The 16,558-nt window shown below is 38.8% G+C and overlaps 1 protein-coding gene across 1 annotated transcript in view; it reads left to right on the forward strand.

The window, feature by feature from the left end:
* Positions 1–15,459, forward strand: part of sfxn5a (sideroflexin 5a) — an 87,554-nt gene extending 72,095 nt beyond the window's left edge. Inside the window, 1 exon segment of the mRNA XM_056471485.1 lies at positions 15,394–15,459. Within this exon segment, the coding sequence (XP_056327460.1) occupies positions 15,394–15,459 (66 nt within the window).
* The last annotated feature ends 1,099 nt before the right edge of the window (positions 15,460–16,558 follow it).

Consider the following 16,558-nt stretch of genomic DNA (forward strand, 5'->3'; position numbering starts at 1 on the left):
TTCACATGAAACCTTCTTACTGCAGCGTTTTGGAGAAATTGGGCATTTATATAATTCAAAATGTTATAATGACCCCATTTCTAATAAGTAGAAAAAAATAATAGTCAGTTCTTATACTGTCACGGATTGGTCAGGCTCTCACGATCCCCACTCACGAAGATCACCATCACCTGCCTTCTAATGAGCACACAGCTGCATCACATTCACGAGCACCAGATAAAAGCACAGCACTCCAGTCGCTCATTGTCCGGGCTCGTCTCGACGAAAGCGGACAACTGAGCGACCACTCAGCGTAGTCATCCTCAGCTAAAACAAACGCTTTACTTACCTGTTCTCTTTGTATTCCTCCTAGTCTTCCTGGTCCACCCGAATCGTCCTGTCTTCCAGTCCTTCCAAGTCTGTGTCATCCTCTGTCAGCTGTATCTGGTGTGTGCTGTCCATCCTCGTGTATTCCTGTTACCCAGCCACGGAGGAAAAGACCCCAACATCATTCCTGATCCTCCTGGCTATCCTTCATGTGCTCCTTGTTGTCATTTAATAAACACCCTAACGTTTCCTTACCTCTGTCTCCTGTCCGCTTCATAACAGAAGCCCGGACCAATAACGACGACAACATGAGCACCCCCGATCACTTTCAAGAGCTGGTGGACCAGTTGAAGCGGATTCTACAGCCACCAGCTCCACTTTCCAACGCACCACCAGCACCGAGCACTTCCGCCTCCACAGTTTCTTCTTCGGCCCTTCCTTCCAGTCCCATGGCCCGACCAGCGCCCTACTCAGGCGGAGCGGGGGAGTGCAATGGTTTTCTGTTACAATGTTCCCTCATATTCGAAATGCAACCTTCTCTATATCCCACAGATAAGTCAAAGATCGCCTACATCGTATCACTACTCTCTGGGCCTGCACTTAAATGGGCTGAGACGATCTGGAACCAAGCCGGGCCGGTCATGAATTCCATCACTACCTTCACGGAGTATTTCAAAGAGGTGTTTGGACGTTCTGATGGGGAAGTAGCCGCTGGAGAGCAGCTGTATCATCTAAAGCAAGGTACTCTATCTACACAGGAATATGCTCTCCGGTTTCGCACTCTAGCAGCTGCAAGTGGATGGAATGAGAGATCGTTGTTGACCACGTACCGGCTCGGCTTGGAACCCACTCTCCGAATCCAGCTGGCCACATTAGATGATACTATGGGTCTGGAGAGATTCATCCAACATTCTCTCCGATGTTCCGATCGTCTCCGTTCCTATCAACAGGACACCATCACCCCCTCGTCTGCACTCCTCCAATCGCCTGAGTCAACAGCCTCTCCAGAACCAGAACCCATGATAATAGAGTCTGGAAGACTGACATCAGCGGAACGACAGAGGAGGCTGACCCGGGGTCTGTGTCTATACTGCGGTGTCAGTGGACACACCCGTATGGAGTGTCCCCTTCGTCCCATTCGGACTTCAGTGAGTGTATTCAGTACGAATATTGAACAATGTAAACCACTTACTACCACCGTACAAATAACTACTGCCTCTATTTCTCTCCTTGTCACAGCCCTCATCGACTCCGGGTCAGCAGGGAACTTCATCTCCCAATCCCTCTGTCGTCAACTCCACCTACGTACTGAGGCGTCCTCGCATATATACCAGATACAACCGATAACCCAGTGCACTCGATCTTCGACCCGTATCCATCGACAATGCGAAGACATCCTTCTTCAAGTGGGGTTGTTACATCAAGAGAGGATTCAATTTCTGGTTCTGGAGGGTGCAAATATGGACATCATTCTAGGGCGCCCGTGGCTGGTGAAGCACGATCCCATCATCTCTTGGGGCACAGGAGAGATAAAGAAATGGGGATCTGGATGTACACCTACCTGTTTTCCAAATCTCCCTCTTCAAGGTCGGAACCCCATTTCTTTGTTTACAACATCGGTCGAGAGTCCTCCTGAGAAGCAGTCTATCCACATTCCTAAGGAGTACAGCTCCTTTCATGATGTCTTCTGCCCCAAGAGAGCTTCCCAGCTACCGCCGCATCGGCCATGGGACTGCGCGATCGACCTAGTTCCAGATGCCCAGTTGCCAAGAGGTAGGATCTACCCGCTCTCGCTTCCAGAGAATCAGGCAATGGAAGATTACATAAGGGAGGCTCTGAGTCAGGGGTACATACGTCACTCAAAATCACCAGCCGCCTCAAGCTTCTTCTTTGTGGCCAAGAAGGACGGAGGGCTGCGTCCATGCATCGACTACAGGGTCCTAAATAACGGTACAGTAAAATACCGATATCCCCTTCCTCTGGTACCAGCCGCTTTGGAACAGCTCCGAGAAGCTAAAGTCTTCACTAAATTGGACCTCCGCAGCGCGTATAATCTGATAAGAATACGTGAGGGGGACCAATGGAAGACAGCATTCGTGACCCCTACTGGCCACTATGAATATGAGGTCATGCCTTACGGTCTGGTCAACGCCCCCTCCGTATTCCAAAACTTCATTCATGAAGTCCTCCGGGAGTTTCTTCACCACTTTGTAATAGTGTACATAGATGACATCCTCATTTACTCCCGGAGTGAGGCCGAACATCGCCAACACGTTGCGGAGGTCCTACACACATTGAGAGAACATCACCTCTACCTCAAAGCGGAGAAATGCTCATTCCACCAGAAGTCGATTCATTTCTTGGGATACATCATTGACCAAACCGGTATACGTATGGATGGGAAGAAAATTGAGGCTGTTCTATCCTGGTCAGAACCCACTTCCATTAAGGAGCTCCAGAGGTTTCTTGGGTTTGCTAACTTTTATAGACGGTTTATCAAGGACTACAGCAGGATTACATCACCTCTCACTAATCTCCTCAAGGGTAAACCCAAAGGACTGGAGTGGACCAAAGAAGCAGCCGCAGCCTTCCGCCTTCTTAAGAAGGAGTTCACAAGGGCCCCACTCCTGACTCATCCTGACCCAAATCTTCCTTTCGTGGTGGAAGTGGACGCATCCACCACCGGCGTCGGGGCAGTATTATCCCAACATCATGATACACCGCCCCGACTGCATCCCTGTGCCTATTTCTCTCGGAAGTTGAGCCCGGCGGAGCAGAATTACAGCATAGGAGACAGGGAGCTTCTAGCAATCAAGCTAGCCTTGGAGGAGTGGCGTCACTGGTTGGAGGGAGCCAAACATCCGTTCCAGGTGATCACAGATCACAAAAACCTCCAATATATCAAAGAGGCCAAGAGACTATGTCCACGTCAAGCCAGATGGTCACTTTTCTTCTCACGTTTTGATTTCTCCATTTCCTATCGTCCAGGACCCAAGAATCTAAGAGCAGACGCTCTCTCTCGTTTACACGAGCATCACGATCATGAAGAACTCCCAACGAAGATTCTTCCCGAACACATCTCCATTTGTCCGATCACCTGGAACGCTCCTCCAGTCGTTGCCACTCCGGAAGCCCCTGCTCCGCCGGGATGCCCTCCTCATCGGCAGTTCATACCACCTGAACACCGGGTAGATCTGATCCACTCCTTACATACCTCGCTAGGCACTGGACATCCAGGGATCAACAATACTCTCTCGCTAGTATCCCAACGATTCTGGTGGCCAAACATGGCAAGGGATGTGAGGCAATATGTTCAGGGCTGTAAGGACTGTGCCCAATCCAAGAGCCCACGTCATCTACCCGCTGGAAAGCTCCATCCCTTGCCGATTCCGAACCGTCCCTGGTCACACCTAGGAGTGGACTTTATCACTGACCTCCCCTCGTCAGAAGGTAATACCTGTATTCTAGTCATCGTAGATAGATTCTCAAAGTTTGTCAAACTAATCCCTCTGAAAGGTCTTCCCACAGCCTTTGAAACAGCCGACAATATCTTTAATCAAGTCTTCAGGTCATTTGGTATTCCAGAAGATATTGTGTCGGACAGAGGTCCACAGTTCATCTCACGTCTATGGAAAGCCTTCTTCAAGCTCCTAGGTGTGGCCGTCAGCCTCTCTTCTGGATATCATCCCCAAACCAACGGGCAGACAGAGAGGAAGATTCAGGAGGTGGGACGGTTCCTGAGGACCTTCTGCAGTGGTCACCAGAGCTCCTGGAGCCAGTATTTGGGCTGGGCAGAATATGCCCAAAATTCACTGCGGCAACCCTCCACCGGACTCACGCCATTCCAGTGCGTCCTGGGCTTCCAACCACCGCTCTTTCCCTGGGATGGCGAACCATCTGATGTCCCCGCAGTGGATCACTGGTTCCGGGAGAGCGAGAGAGTCTGGGACGAGGCTCATCAACATCTGCAGAGGGCAGTCCGTCGAAGCAAGGTAACCGCCGATAGAAGAAGGTCTGAAGAACCCAGATACACACCCGGACAAAAGGTGTGGCTATCCACCCGGGACATACGCATGCGACTGCCCTCTCGCAAGTTAAGTCCCCGATTTGTTGGTCCCTTCACCATCGTGGAACAGGTTAACCCCGTCACCTACAAACTACAATTACCCTCTCACTACCGTATTCACCCTACATTCCACGTATCACTCCTGAAACCCTATCACGATCCTGTTCTTCCCTCCACAGAGCCTGACCACGAAGAGGAACCCCCTCCTCCACTGCTCCTAGAAGAAGGAGCCGTCTACGCAGTGAAGGAGATCTTGCGTTCCCGACGTCGTGGTGGCCAGTTGGAGTACCTGGTGGACTGGGAAGGGTACGGCCCCGAAGAAAGGACATGGGTTCCCAGAGCTGATATTCTCGATCCTAGTCTCATGGTGGAGTTTCATGAGAGCCACCCTGAGTTCCCAGCGCCTAGAGGCAGAGGGAGACCACCACGGCGTCGGAGGTGTCGGCCCTCAGGAGCGGGCCCTGGGGAGGGGGGTACTGTCACGGATTGGTCAGGCTCTCACGATCCCCACTCACGAAGATCACCATCACCTGCCTTCTAATGAGCACACAGCTGCATCACATTCACGAGCACCAGATAAAAGCACAGCACTCCAGTCGCTCATTGTCCGGGCTCGTCTCGACGAAAGCGGACAACTGAGCGACCACTCAGCGTAGTCATCCTCAGCTAAAACAAACGCTTTACTTACCTGTTCTCTTTGTATTCCTCCTAGTCTTCCTGGTCCACCCGAATCGTCCTGTCTTCCAGTCCTTCCAAGTCTGTGTCATCCTCTGTCAGCTGTATCTGGTGTGTGCTGTCCATCCTCGTGTATTCCTGTTACCCAGCCACGGAGGAAAAGACCCCAACATCATTCCTGATCCTCCTGGCTATCCTTCATGTGCTCCTTGTTGTCATTTAATAAACACCCTAACGTTTCCTTACCTCTGTCTCCTGTCCGCTTCATAACATATACAGGACAAACCATACTATATGTGTACTTCACACGAAACATTCTTACTGCAGCGTTTTGAAGAAATTGAGCATTAATATAATTCAAAATGTTATAAAGACCCAATTTCAAATAAGTAGAAAAAAACAATGGTCAGTTCTTATAAAGGACATCCCATACTGTGTATGTGCTTCACATGAAACCTTTTTACTGCAGCGTTTTGGAGAAATTGGTTATTAATATAATTCAAACTGTTATAATGACCCCATTTCTAATAAGTAGAAAAAAACAATAGTCAGTTCTTATACAGGACAACCCATACTATATGTGTACTTTACATGAAACCTTTTTACTGCAGCGTTTTGGAGAAATTAGGTAATAATATACTTCAAAATGTCATAATGACCCTATTTCCAATAAGTAGAAAAAACTATGGTCAGTTCTTATACAGGACATCCCATATTTTATGTGTACTTCACATGAAACCTTCTTACTGCAGCGTTTTGGAGAAACGGGGTATTAACATAATATAAAGTGCTATAAAGACCCAATTTCAAATAAGTAGAAAAAAACAATGGTCAGTTCTTATAAAGGACATCCCATACTGTGTATGTGCTTCACATGAAACCTTTTTACTGCAGCGTTTTGGAGAAATCGGGAATTAATATAATTCAAAATGTTATAATGACCCCATTTCTAATAAGTAGAAAAAAACAATAGTCAGTTCTTATACAGGACATCCCATACTATATGTCTACTTCACATTAAACCTTTTTACTGCAGTATTTTGGAGAAATTGGGCATTAATATAATTAGAAATGTTATAAAGACCCCATTTCTAATATGTAGAAAAAAACAATGGTCAGTTCTTATACAGGACATTCCATATTATATGTGTTCTTCACATGAAACCTTCTTACTTCAGTGTTTTGGAGTAATTTGTTATTAATATAATTCAGTGTTATGAAGACCCCATTTCCGATAAGTATAAAAAACAATGGTGAGTTCTTATATAGGACGTCCCATACTATATATTTACTTCACATGAAACCTTTTTACTGCAGCGTTTTGAAGAAATTGGTTAATAATTTAATTCAAACTGTCATAATGACCCCATTTTCAATAAGTAGAAAAAAGCAATGGTCAGTTCTTATACAGGAAGTCCCATACTATATGTGTACTTCACATTAAACCTTTTTACTGCAGCATTTTGGAGAAATGGGGCATTAACATAACAAAAAGTGCTACTGTATAAAGACCAAATTTCAAATAAGTACAAAAAAACTCTAGTTAGTTCTTATATGGGACATCCCATACTATATGTGTACTTCACATGTAACATTCTTACTGCAGCATTTTGGAGAAATGGGACATTAACATAATATAAAGTGATATAAAAACCCCATTTTCAATAAGTAGAAAAAACAATGGTCAGTTTTTATACAGGACATCCTATACTATATGTGTACTTCACATGAAACCTTCTTACTGCAGCGTTTTGGAGAAATTGGGCATTAATATAATTCAAAATGTTATAATGACCCTATTTCCAATAAGTAGAAAAAAACAATCGTCAGTTCTTATACAGGAAGTCCCATACTATATGTGTACTTCACATGAAGCGTTTTTACTCCAGCGTTTTGGAGAAATTGATTATTAATATAATTTAAAATGTTATGAAGACACCATTTCCAATAAGTAGAAAAAAACAATGGTCAGTTCTTATACAGGACATCCCATATTATATCTGTACTTCACATAAAGCCTTCTTACTGCACCATTTTGGAGAAATTGGGCATTAACATGATAAAAATGCTATAAAGACCCCATTTCAAATGAGTAGAAAAAAACAATGGTCAGTTCTTATACAGGACATCCCATACTATGTGTGCACTTCACATGAAACTTTTTTACTGCAGTGTTTTGGAGAAATGGGGTATTAACTTTATTCAAAGTGTTATAAAGACCCCATTTCCAATGGATGGACAAAAACAATGATCAACAACCCTTACAATAGGCATACTTCATATGAAGACTTCTTACTCCAGCAATTTGGAGAAATTGTGCATTAACATAATATAAAGTGCTATAAAGACCCCTTTTCAATTAGGTAGAAAAAAAACAATGGTCAGTTCTTAAACAGGACATCCCATACTATATGTGTACTTCACATGAAACCATTTTACTGCAGTGTTTTGGAGAAATTAGTTATTAATATAATTCAAAATGTTACAAAGACCGCATTTGCGATAAGTAGAAAGAAACAATGGTCAGTTCTTATACGTGACATCCAATAATATATGTGTACTTCACATGAAACTTTTTTACTGCAGCATTTTGGAGAAATTGGTTAATAATATAATTCAAAGTGTTATAAAGACCGCATTTGCGATAAGTAGAAAGAAACAATGGTCAGTTCTTATACAGGACATCCCATAATATGTACTTCCCATGAAACCTTCTTACTGCAGCTTTTTAGAGAAACAGGGTATTAACATCATGTAAAGTGTTATAAAGAACCCATTTCCAATAAATAGAAGAAAACAATGGTCAGTTCTCATTTAGGATGACCTATACTATATGCATACTTTATATGAAACCTTGTTACTGCAGCATTTTGGAGAAACGGGGTATTATTCATTCATTAATTTAGTATCTTTTTAGCTTAATGCCATTATTAATCTGGGGTTCGCCACAGCGGAATGAACCGCCAACTTATCCAGCACATGTTTTACGTAGCGAATGCCCTTCCAGCTGCAACCCATCACTGGGAAACATCCATACACACTCATTTAAACACATAATCTACAGACAATTTAGCTTACCCAATTCACCTATATCACATGTTTTTGGACTTGTGGGAGAAAACGGAACACCTAGAGGAAACCCACGCGAACACGGGGAGAACATGCAAACTCTACACAGAAATGCCAACTGGCCCAGCCAAGGCTCGAACCAGTGACCTTCTGCCACCATGCTGTCTGATATGGGGTATTAACACAATTCAAAATGTTATAAAGAGCCAATTTCTAATAAGTAGAAGAAAACAATGGTCAGTTTTTATACAGGACGTCCTATACTATACGCATACTTCATGTAAAGATTTCTTACTGCATCATTTTAAAGAAATTGGGTAATAACATAATTCAAAGTGTTAAACAGACCATTTCTAAGAAGTAGAAGAAAAAAATGGTCATTTTTTTAGAGGACGTCCCATAATAAATGATACATAATATGAAACCTTCTTACAGCTACGTTTTAGAGAAATGGGGCATTAACATAATATGAAGTGCTACAGTATAAAGACCCCGTTAATGATAAGAAAAAAACAATAGTCAGTTATCATACAGGACGTCCTATACTTTATGCATACTTTATGTGATAACTTCTTACTGCAGCATTTTGGAGAAATGGGGTATTAACAATATAAATGTCTTTAAAGACCCCTTTTCTAAAAAGTAGAAAAAACAATGCTCAGCTCCTCTTATTGCCGCATAATCGTAGAGGACATCCCATACTGTATGCATTCCTAATATGAACTTTTTGGAGAATTGGCATTAACATAATATAAAGTGCTGTATGTTTTTGTACAGGACGTCCCATACTATATGCATACTTTACATGAAGCCATCTTACTGGGGCATTTTTTTGGAGAAATAGGTATCAACTTGAAGTACTATAAAGACCTCATTTCTAATAAGTAGATAAAAACAGCGGTCAGTTCTTGTACAGGACATCCCATACTACATGTATACCTCAGATGAAGACTTGCTACTGCAGTGTTTTTGGAGAATTGGGGCATAAACATTATATAAAGTGTTTTAAATACCCAATGTCTAACAAGTTGAAGAAAACAATGGGCAGTTCATGACATTCCATAGTATTTGCACACTGTACATGAAAACTTCGTACTGCAGCATTTTGGAGAAACGGGGTAATAACAACATTCAAAGTGTCATAAAGACCCAATGTCTAATAAGTAGAAGAAAACAATGGGCAGTTTTCATACAAGACTTCCTATTCTATGTACATACTTCATATGAAGACGTCAAATTGTACAGATTTGGAGAAATTGTACATTAACATAATATAAAGTGCTATAAAGATCCAATTTCTAATAAATGGAAGAAAGCAATGGTCTGTTCTTAAAAAGGACATCCCATACTAGAGGCGTACCTCATATGAAGACTTCTTACTGCAGTGTTTTAGAGAAAAGGGACATAATTACCTTTTAGATGGCTATGCTGACCCCATTTCTAATAAGTAAAAAAATAAACGGTCAGTTCTTCAATGGTCAATTCAATGGTCAGTTGGGTTGATGGCATCATCCCAACTGTGTGGAGCTATTATTGTGGCATTACTACAAAATGCTATTATTGGGGATTATGAGTGGTTCTGCTCCAAATGTAGACTACAAAGACAAAGCAACCTGATATGTTTGGTTAATTTTATAGAGATAGTTTACCCAAAAGTGAAAATGAACACACTATTCACTCACAATAAAATGGTTACGAACATTTATGAGTTCCTTTCTTTTGTTGAACACAAAAGAAGATATTTTGAATTAAACTAAAAACTGGTAACCACTGACCTCCATTTTAGAAAAAAAAATAAAAAATACTATGGAGGTCAATAAATAGTGTCCCTCAGCAGGAAGGGAACTGAAATTTTGTCTGTCCTTGACACATTTGGAGATGTAGAAAACTGTGATGTGCTGTCTGTGCTTGACACATTCGTCCTGTATCAAAACTGACCATTATTTTATTCTACTAAAAACTAGAAATGGGCACTTTATAGTCATCTTAAGAGTAATAATGTCCCAATACTCCAGAACACTGCAGTAACAAGTCTTCTTATGAGGTATGCATATAATTTCCTACAAGAAATGACTGTTCTTTTTTCTTCTTAATAGAAATGAGGTGTTTGTAGCAATCTGAAAGGTAATAATGTCCCATTTCTCCAAAACGCTGCAGTAACAAGTCTTCGTCTGAGATATGTATATATCATTGGATGTCCTGTACAACGACTGATTATTGTTTTCTTCTACTTATTAGAAATTGGGTCAATATAGGACTTTAAAGTATGTTAACTGCACTTTTTATCAAAATGCTGCAGGAAGAAGTCTTCATATGTACAAGAACTGACCATTTTTTGTACTTATTAAATGGGGTGTTTATAGCCATCTGAAAAGTAATGACTTCCCAATTCTCCAAAAGAGTGCAGTAACAAGTGTTCATGTGAAATACGCATATATTATGAGACGTCCTGCATAAGAAATGACCATTGTTTTCTTCTACTTACAAGAAATAGGGTCTTTATAGCACTTTAAATTGTTAAACCCCATTTCTACAAAACACTGCTGTAAGAAGGTTTAATGTGAAGTACACATATAGTATGGGACGTCCTGTATAAGAACTGACCGATGTTTTTTTTTCTCTAATTTTTAGAAATGGGGTCTATGTAGCACTTTAAAGTATGTTAATTGCCTCTTTCTTCAAAATGCGGCAATAGGAAGATTTCATATGAGGCACATTATGTACAAGAATGGACCATTGTTTTGTTCTACTTGTTGGCATTGGGATCTTTATAGCACTTTTAAATATGTTAATACCCCATTTCTCCAAAATGATGCAGTAAAAAGGCTTTATGTGAAGTACACATATAGCATGGGATGTCCTGTATAAGAACTGACCATTGTTTTTTTTTCTACGTATTTGAAATGGGGTCTTTATAACACTTTATATTATGCTAATACCCCATTTCTCCAAAACACTGCAGTGGGAAGGTTTCATGTAAAGTACACACATAGTATGGGATGTCCTGTATAAGAACTGACCATTGTTTTTTTTCTACTTATTGGAAATGGGGTCTTTATAACATTTTGAGTTATATTATTACCTAATTTCTCCAAAACGCTGCAGTAAAAATGTTTCATGTGAAGTACACAAGTAGTATGGGATGTCCTGTATAAGAACTGACCATTGTTTTTTTCTACTTATTTGAAATGGGGTCTTTATAACACTTTATATTATGTTAATACCCCGTTTCTCCAAAACGCTGCAGTAAGAAGGTTTTATGTCAAGTACACATATAGTATGGGATGTCTTGTATAAAAACTGACCATTGTTCTTTTCTACTTTTTTGAAATGGGGTCTTTATAGCACTTTTTATTATGTTAATGCCCTATTTCTCCAAAATGGTGCAGTAAGAAGGCTTTATGTTAAGTACACATCTAGCATGAGATGTCCTGTATAAGAACTGACCATTGTTTTTTTCTACTTATTGGAAATGGGGTCTTTATAACATTTTGAATTATATTAATTCCCAATTTCTCCAAAACGCTGCAGTAAAAAGGTTTCATGTGAAGTACACAAGTAGTATGGGATGTCCTGTATAAGAACTGACTATTGTTTTTTTCTACTTATTAGAAATGGGGTCATTATAACATTTTGAATTATATTAATTCCCAATTTCTCCAAAACGCTGCAGTAAAAAGGTTTCATGTGAAGTACACATAAAATATGGGATGTCCTGTATAAGAACTGACCATAGTTTTTTTCTACTTATTGGAAATAGGGTCATTATGACATTTTGAAGTATATTATTACCTAATTTCTCCAAAACGCTGCAGTAAAAAGGTTTCATGTAAAGTACACATATAGTATGGGTTGTCCTGTATAATAACTGACTATTGTTTTTTTCTACTTATTAGAAATGGGGTCATGATAACATTTTGAATTATATAAATGCCCAATTTCTCCAAAACGCTGCAGTAAGAAGGTTTCATGTGAAGTACACATATAGTATGGGTTGTCCTGTATAAGAACTGACCATTAGTTTTTTTCTACTTATTAGAAATGGGGTCTTTATAACATTTTGAATTATATTAATGCTCAATTTCTTCAAAACGCTGCAGTAAGAATGTTTCGTGTGAAGTACACATATAGTATGGGTTGTCCTGTATAAGAACTGACGATTGTTTTTTTCTACTTATTAGAAATGAGGTCATTATAATATTTTGAATTATATTAATTCCCAATTTCTCCAAAACGCTGCAGTAAAAAGGTTTCATGTGAAGCACATACACAGTATGGAATGTCTTTTATAAGAACTGACCATTGTTTTTTTCTACTTATTTGAAATTGGGTCTTTATAGCACTTTATATTATATTAATACCACAATTCTCCAAAACTCTGCAGTAAGAAGGCTTCATGTGAAGTACACATATATTATGGGATGTCCTGTATAAGAACTGACCATTGTTTTTTTCTACTTTTTGGAAATGGGGTCTTTATTATACTTTGAATTATGTTAGTACCCCATTTCTCGAAAATGATGCAGTTAAAAGGCTTTATGTGAAGTACACATGTAGTATGGGATGTCCTGTATAAGAACTAACCATTGTTTTTTTCTACTTATTGGAAATGGGGTCTTTATAACATTTTGATATTTATTAATACCCAATTTCTTCAAAACGCTGCTGTAAGAATGTTTCATGTAAAGTACACATATAGTATGGGATGTCCTGGGTAAGAACTGACCATTAGTTTTTTTTCTACTTATTAGAAATGGGGTCTTTATAACATTTTGAATTATATTAATGCTCAATTTCTCCAAAACGCTGCAGTAAGAAGGTTTCATGTGAAGTACACATATAGTATGCTATGTCCTGTATAAGAACTGACGATTGTTTTTTTCTACTTATTAGAAATGGGGTCATTATAACATTTTGAATTATATTAGTAACCAGTTTCTTCAAAATGCTGCAGTAAAAAGGTTTCATGTGAAGTACACAAGTAGTATGGGATGTCCTGTATAAGAACTGACTATTGTTTTTTTCTACTTATTAGAAATGGGGTCATTATAACATTTTGAATTATATTAATTCCCAATTTCTCCAAAACGCTGCAGTAAAAAGGTTTCATGTGAAGCACATACACAGTATGGGATGTCCTTTATAAGAACTGACCATTGATTTTTTCTACTTATTTGAAATTGGGTCTTTATAGCACTTTATATTATGTTAATACACCGTTTCTCCAAAACGCTGCAGTAAGAAGGTTTCATGTGAAGTACACATAAAATATGGGATGTCCTGTATAAGAACTGGACATAGTTTTTTCTACTTATTGGAAATAGGGTCATTATGACATTTTGAAGTATATTATTACCTAATTTCTCCAAAACGCTGCAGTAAAAAGGTTTCATGTAAAGTACACATATAGTATGGGTTGTCCTGTATAAGAACTGACTATTGTTTTTTTCTACTTATTAGAAATGGGGTCATTATAACATTTTGAATTATATTAATAACCAGTTTCTTCAAAATGCTGCAGTAAGAAGGCTTTATGTGAAGTAAACATATAGTATGGGTTGTCCTGTATAAGAACTGACCATTGTTTTTTTCTACTTATTGGAAATGGGGTCTTTATAACATTTTGAATTATATTAATAACCATTTTGTCCAAAATGCTGCAGTAAAAAGTTTTCATGTGAAGTACACATATAATATGGGAGGTCCTGTATAAGAACTGACCATTGTTTTTTTCTACTTATTTGAAATTGGGTCTTTATAGCACTTTATATTATGTAAATGCCCCATTTCTCCAAATTCCGGAAGCAAGATATCTTCATATGAAGTATGCATAATTTATGGGATGTTCTGTACAGGAACTCATCATTGTTTTTGTCTACTTATTGGAAATGGGGTCTTCATAACACTGAGTAATGTTAATACCCAATTTCTTCAAAACGCTGCAGTAAAAAGGTTTCGTGTGGAGTACACATATAGTATGGGTTGTCCTGTATAAGAACTGACCATAGTTTTTTTCTACTTATTGTAAATGGGGTCTTTATAACACTTTGAGTAATGTTAATACCCAATTTCTCCAAAACGCTGCAATAACAAGTCTTTATCTGAGGTTTAGTATGGGATGTCTTGTATCAGACCTGACCATTGTTTTTTTTCTACATATTTTAAATGAGCACATTTCTCCAAATTGGTGCTGTAAAAAGATTCTTATGTGGTATATATGCATATAGCATGGGACATCCAGTATCAGACCAGATCAGTCTTTTATTTAACTCAACTTTTTTTTTTAACTTTTATTTAATTCAAACAATGTCTTTATAGCACTTTAAAGACTTTATAGCTCATTAATAGCACATTTCACCAAAATGCTGCAGTAAGAAGGTTTATTATGAGGTATGCATATAATATTGGACGTCCTGTCCATTGTTTTCTTCTGCTCATTTAAATGAGGTCTTTCACATGACATATGCATGTACATACTGTCGCAGAACCAAGCTTTGTTTATTTTTTCTACTTATTTCTTTATAGCACTTTAAAGTGTGTTAATGGTACATTTCTCCAAAATACTGCAGTAAAACAGGTTTCATATGATGTATGCAAACAGTACTTCCTGCATCAGATCATATTGTTGTTCTATTCTACTTATAACAAATTAGGTCTTTATAGTCATCTAAAGTGTAATAATGCCTCATATCCCATATACTGAAAGAAGCATACCTTTTTAAATCTCCTTTAAATTAAATAAACATATATTTGTAACTCAGACAATGTTTTGTTGGACTACTTATATCTGTATTCACTTTCTGAGGTTAGCCAAGTTGTATAAACTTGAATTCAACCGTATTTGCAATGTACTGTAGTTTGGCTAGGAGAAATAGAAACGCATTCCTGGTATTTAGAAATAGTATAATTATTCTGTCCGTTTGATCTGCTATAAAATCAGTTGAAGCAAAAAGATAAACTTAAAGAAATTACAGAAAAGCCCAGAACCCATTCTTAAAACAACAACACAGTCAAAAAAGAGCTAATAAATTGTTTAATAAAGCATACGTGGCAGGAAAGAGGGAGAAACTGATATTTCGTTATAATCTTTCTGTTCTGGCGAATGGGCGCTCTGTGGAGTCGCTCTCTGTGTGGCTGCTGACATTACCGTAATCCTAGCAATACTGCGCGCACCGAAATATAAATCGCGGCTGGCTTGACTGTGTTTTTTCCGAACCGCGGCTGGGCTTGACCGCAGTGACTTACTGATGTATTTTTGAGCCCTCCTCTTACTGCAGACACCTGCTCTCATCTACAATGCAGTCAAGGCGATGTGCACTTCAAACGAGCCTAATGTCTTCTGACGTTGAGTGCCTGCTGGGCAATAACTAATGCACTACAGAATGTTATGTTTACACACATCCACAAATGACATGTAAATGCATCAGCTTTTTACAGCATAATACTCACTATACATGTAGATGCGTATATTTTGGTCGTTGGTTCTGACGCATTTGTTGCTTGAACGGGTTAATAATAAAGTGAAACGTCCATACCTTTGCAAATAAAGTTGGATATTCCAATCCATTTATTGTCCGTTTTGTCAAAATTAAAACATCAAAGTAAACATCAAAACAAATATAAACTCGTTCTCACAGCCATGACGATCAAAAAGTTTGTTTGACCTTCTTCTTCACCCCTCAGCTTCACGTGAGGAGAGCATAAATACCATTTACAGCCTCTAGTGGCGTGAAAGAAAATTGCAACCCATAAATGGCTCCAACAATACATAAGTACTTTTGAAAGAGCTACTTTTTACTCACACTTTGAATAATATTTACAACAGATACTTTTAATCTACGTGCATTACATTAAACAAATAATGGTACTTTTACTTAAGTATGTTCTTTCAGTACTGCCACAAAACATACCATAGGGATCATACATTATGTTGTACAACCAGTTACAAATAACAGTTTGGAAAATAATATTGGAAAACACAAAATGATATTACCTAGATGCACTTAAAAAAAAGAAACATGTTTTTGTTTAACATTTCATGCGTTTTATATTTATTAATTTTTTTTAGACAGGCAATATGCAGCATGTTGGTGGTAAACACTTTATTAATTCACAGCATAAATATACATGTGCACTGTAGTATTCAAATGATAAAAGGGTGAGTTTGTGATTTTTAAAGTCACTTTACACCATCCATGGTGTGCGCACACTGCCTGTTAGCAGCCAGTGACATGTTTTCCCTCTAGTGCGATTTCTGAAGGAAAAAAACAAGAGAAAAAAAAAGTTATACAAGTTTGACTTAAAATGTGCATTCATAAATAAGTAAATATGATTTACTGGAGAATATTAAATGAAACACGATTTCAAAAAGTAACAAATCAAGCTTTAAAGTATTTAGGTCGAATTAACCTTTTTACCTTGCAAGCATGCTTTCCTTTCTTT

This window comes from Danio aesculapii, chromosome 13, assembly GCF_903798145.1.
Source record: "Danio aesculapii chromosome 13, fDanAes4.1, whole genome shotgun sequence".
NCBI classification, from domain to species: domain Eukaryota; kingdom Metazoa; phylum Chordata; class Actinopteri; order Cypriniformes; family Danionidae; genus Danio; species Danio aesculapii.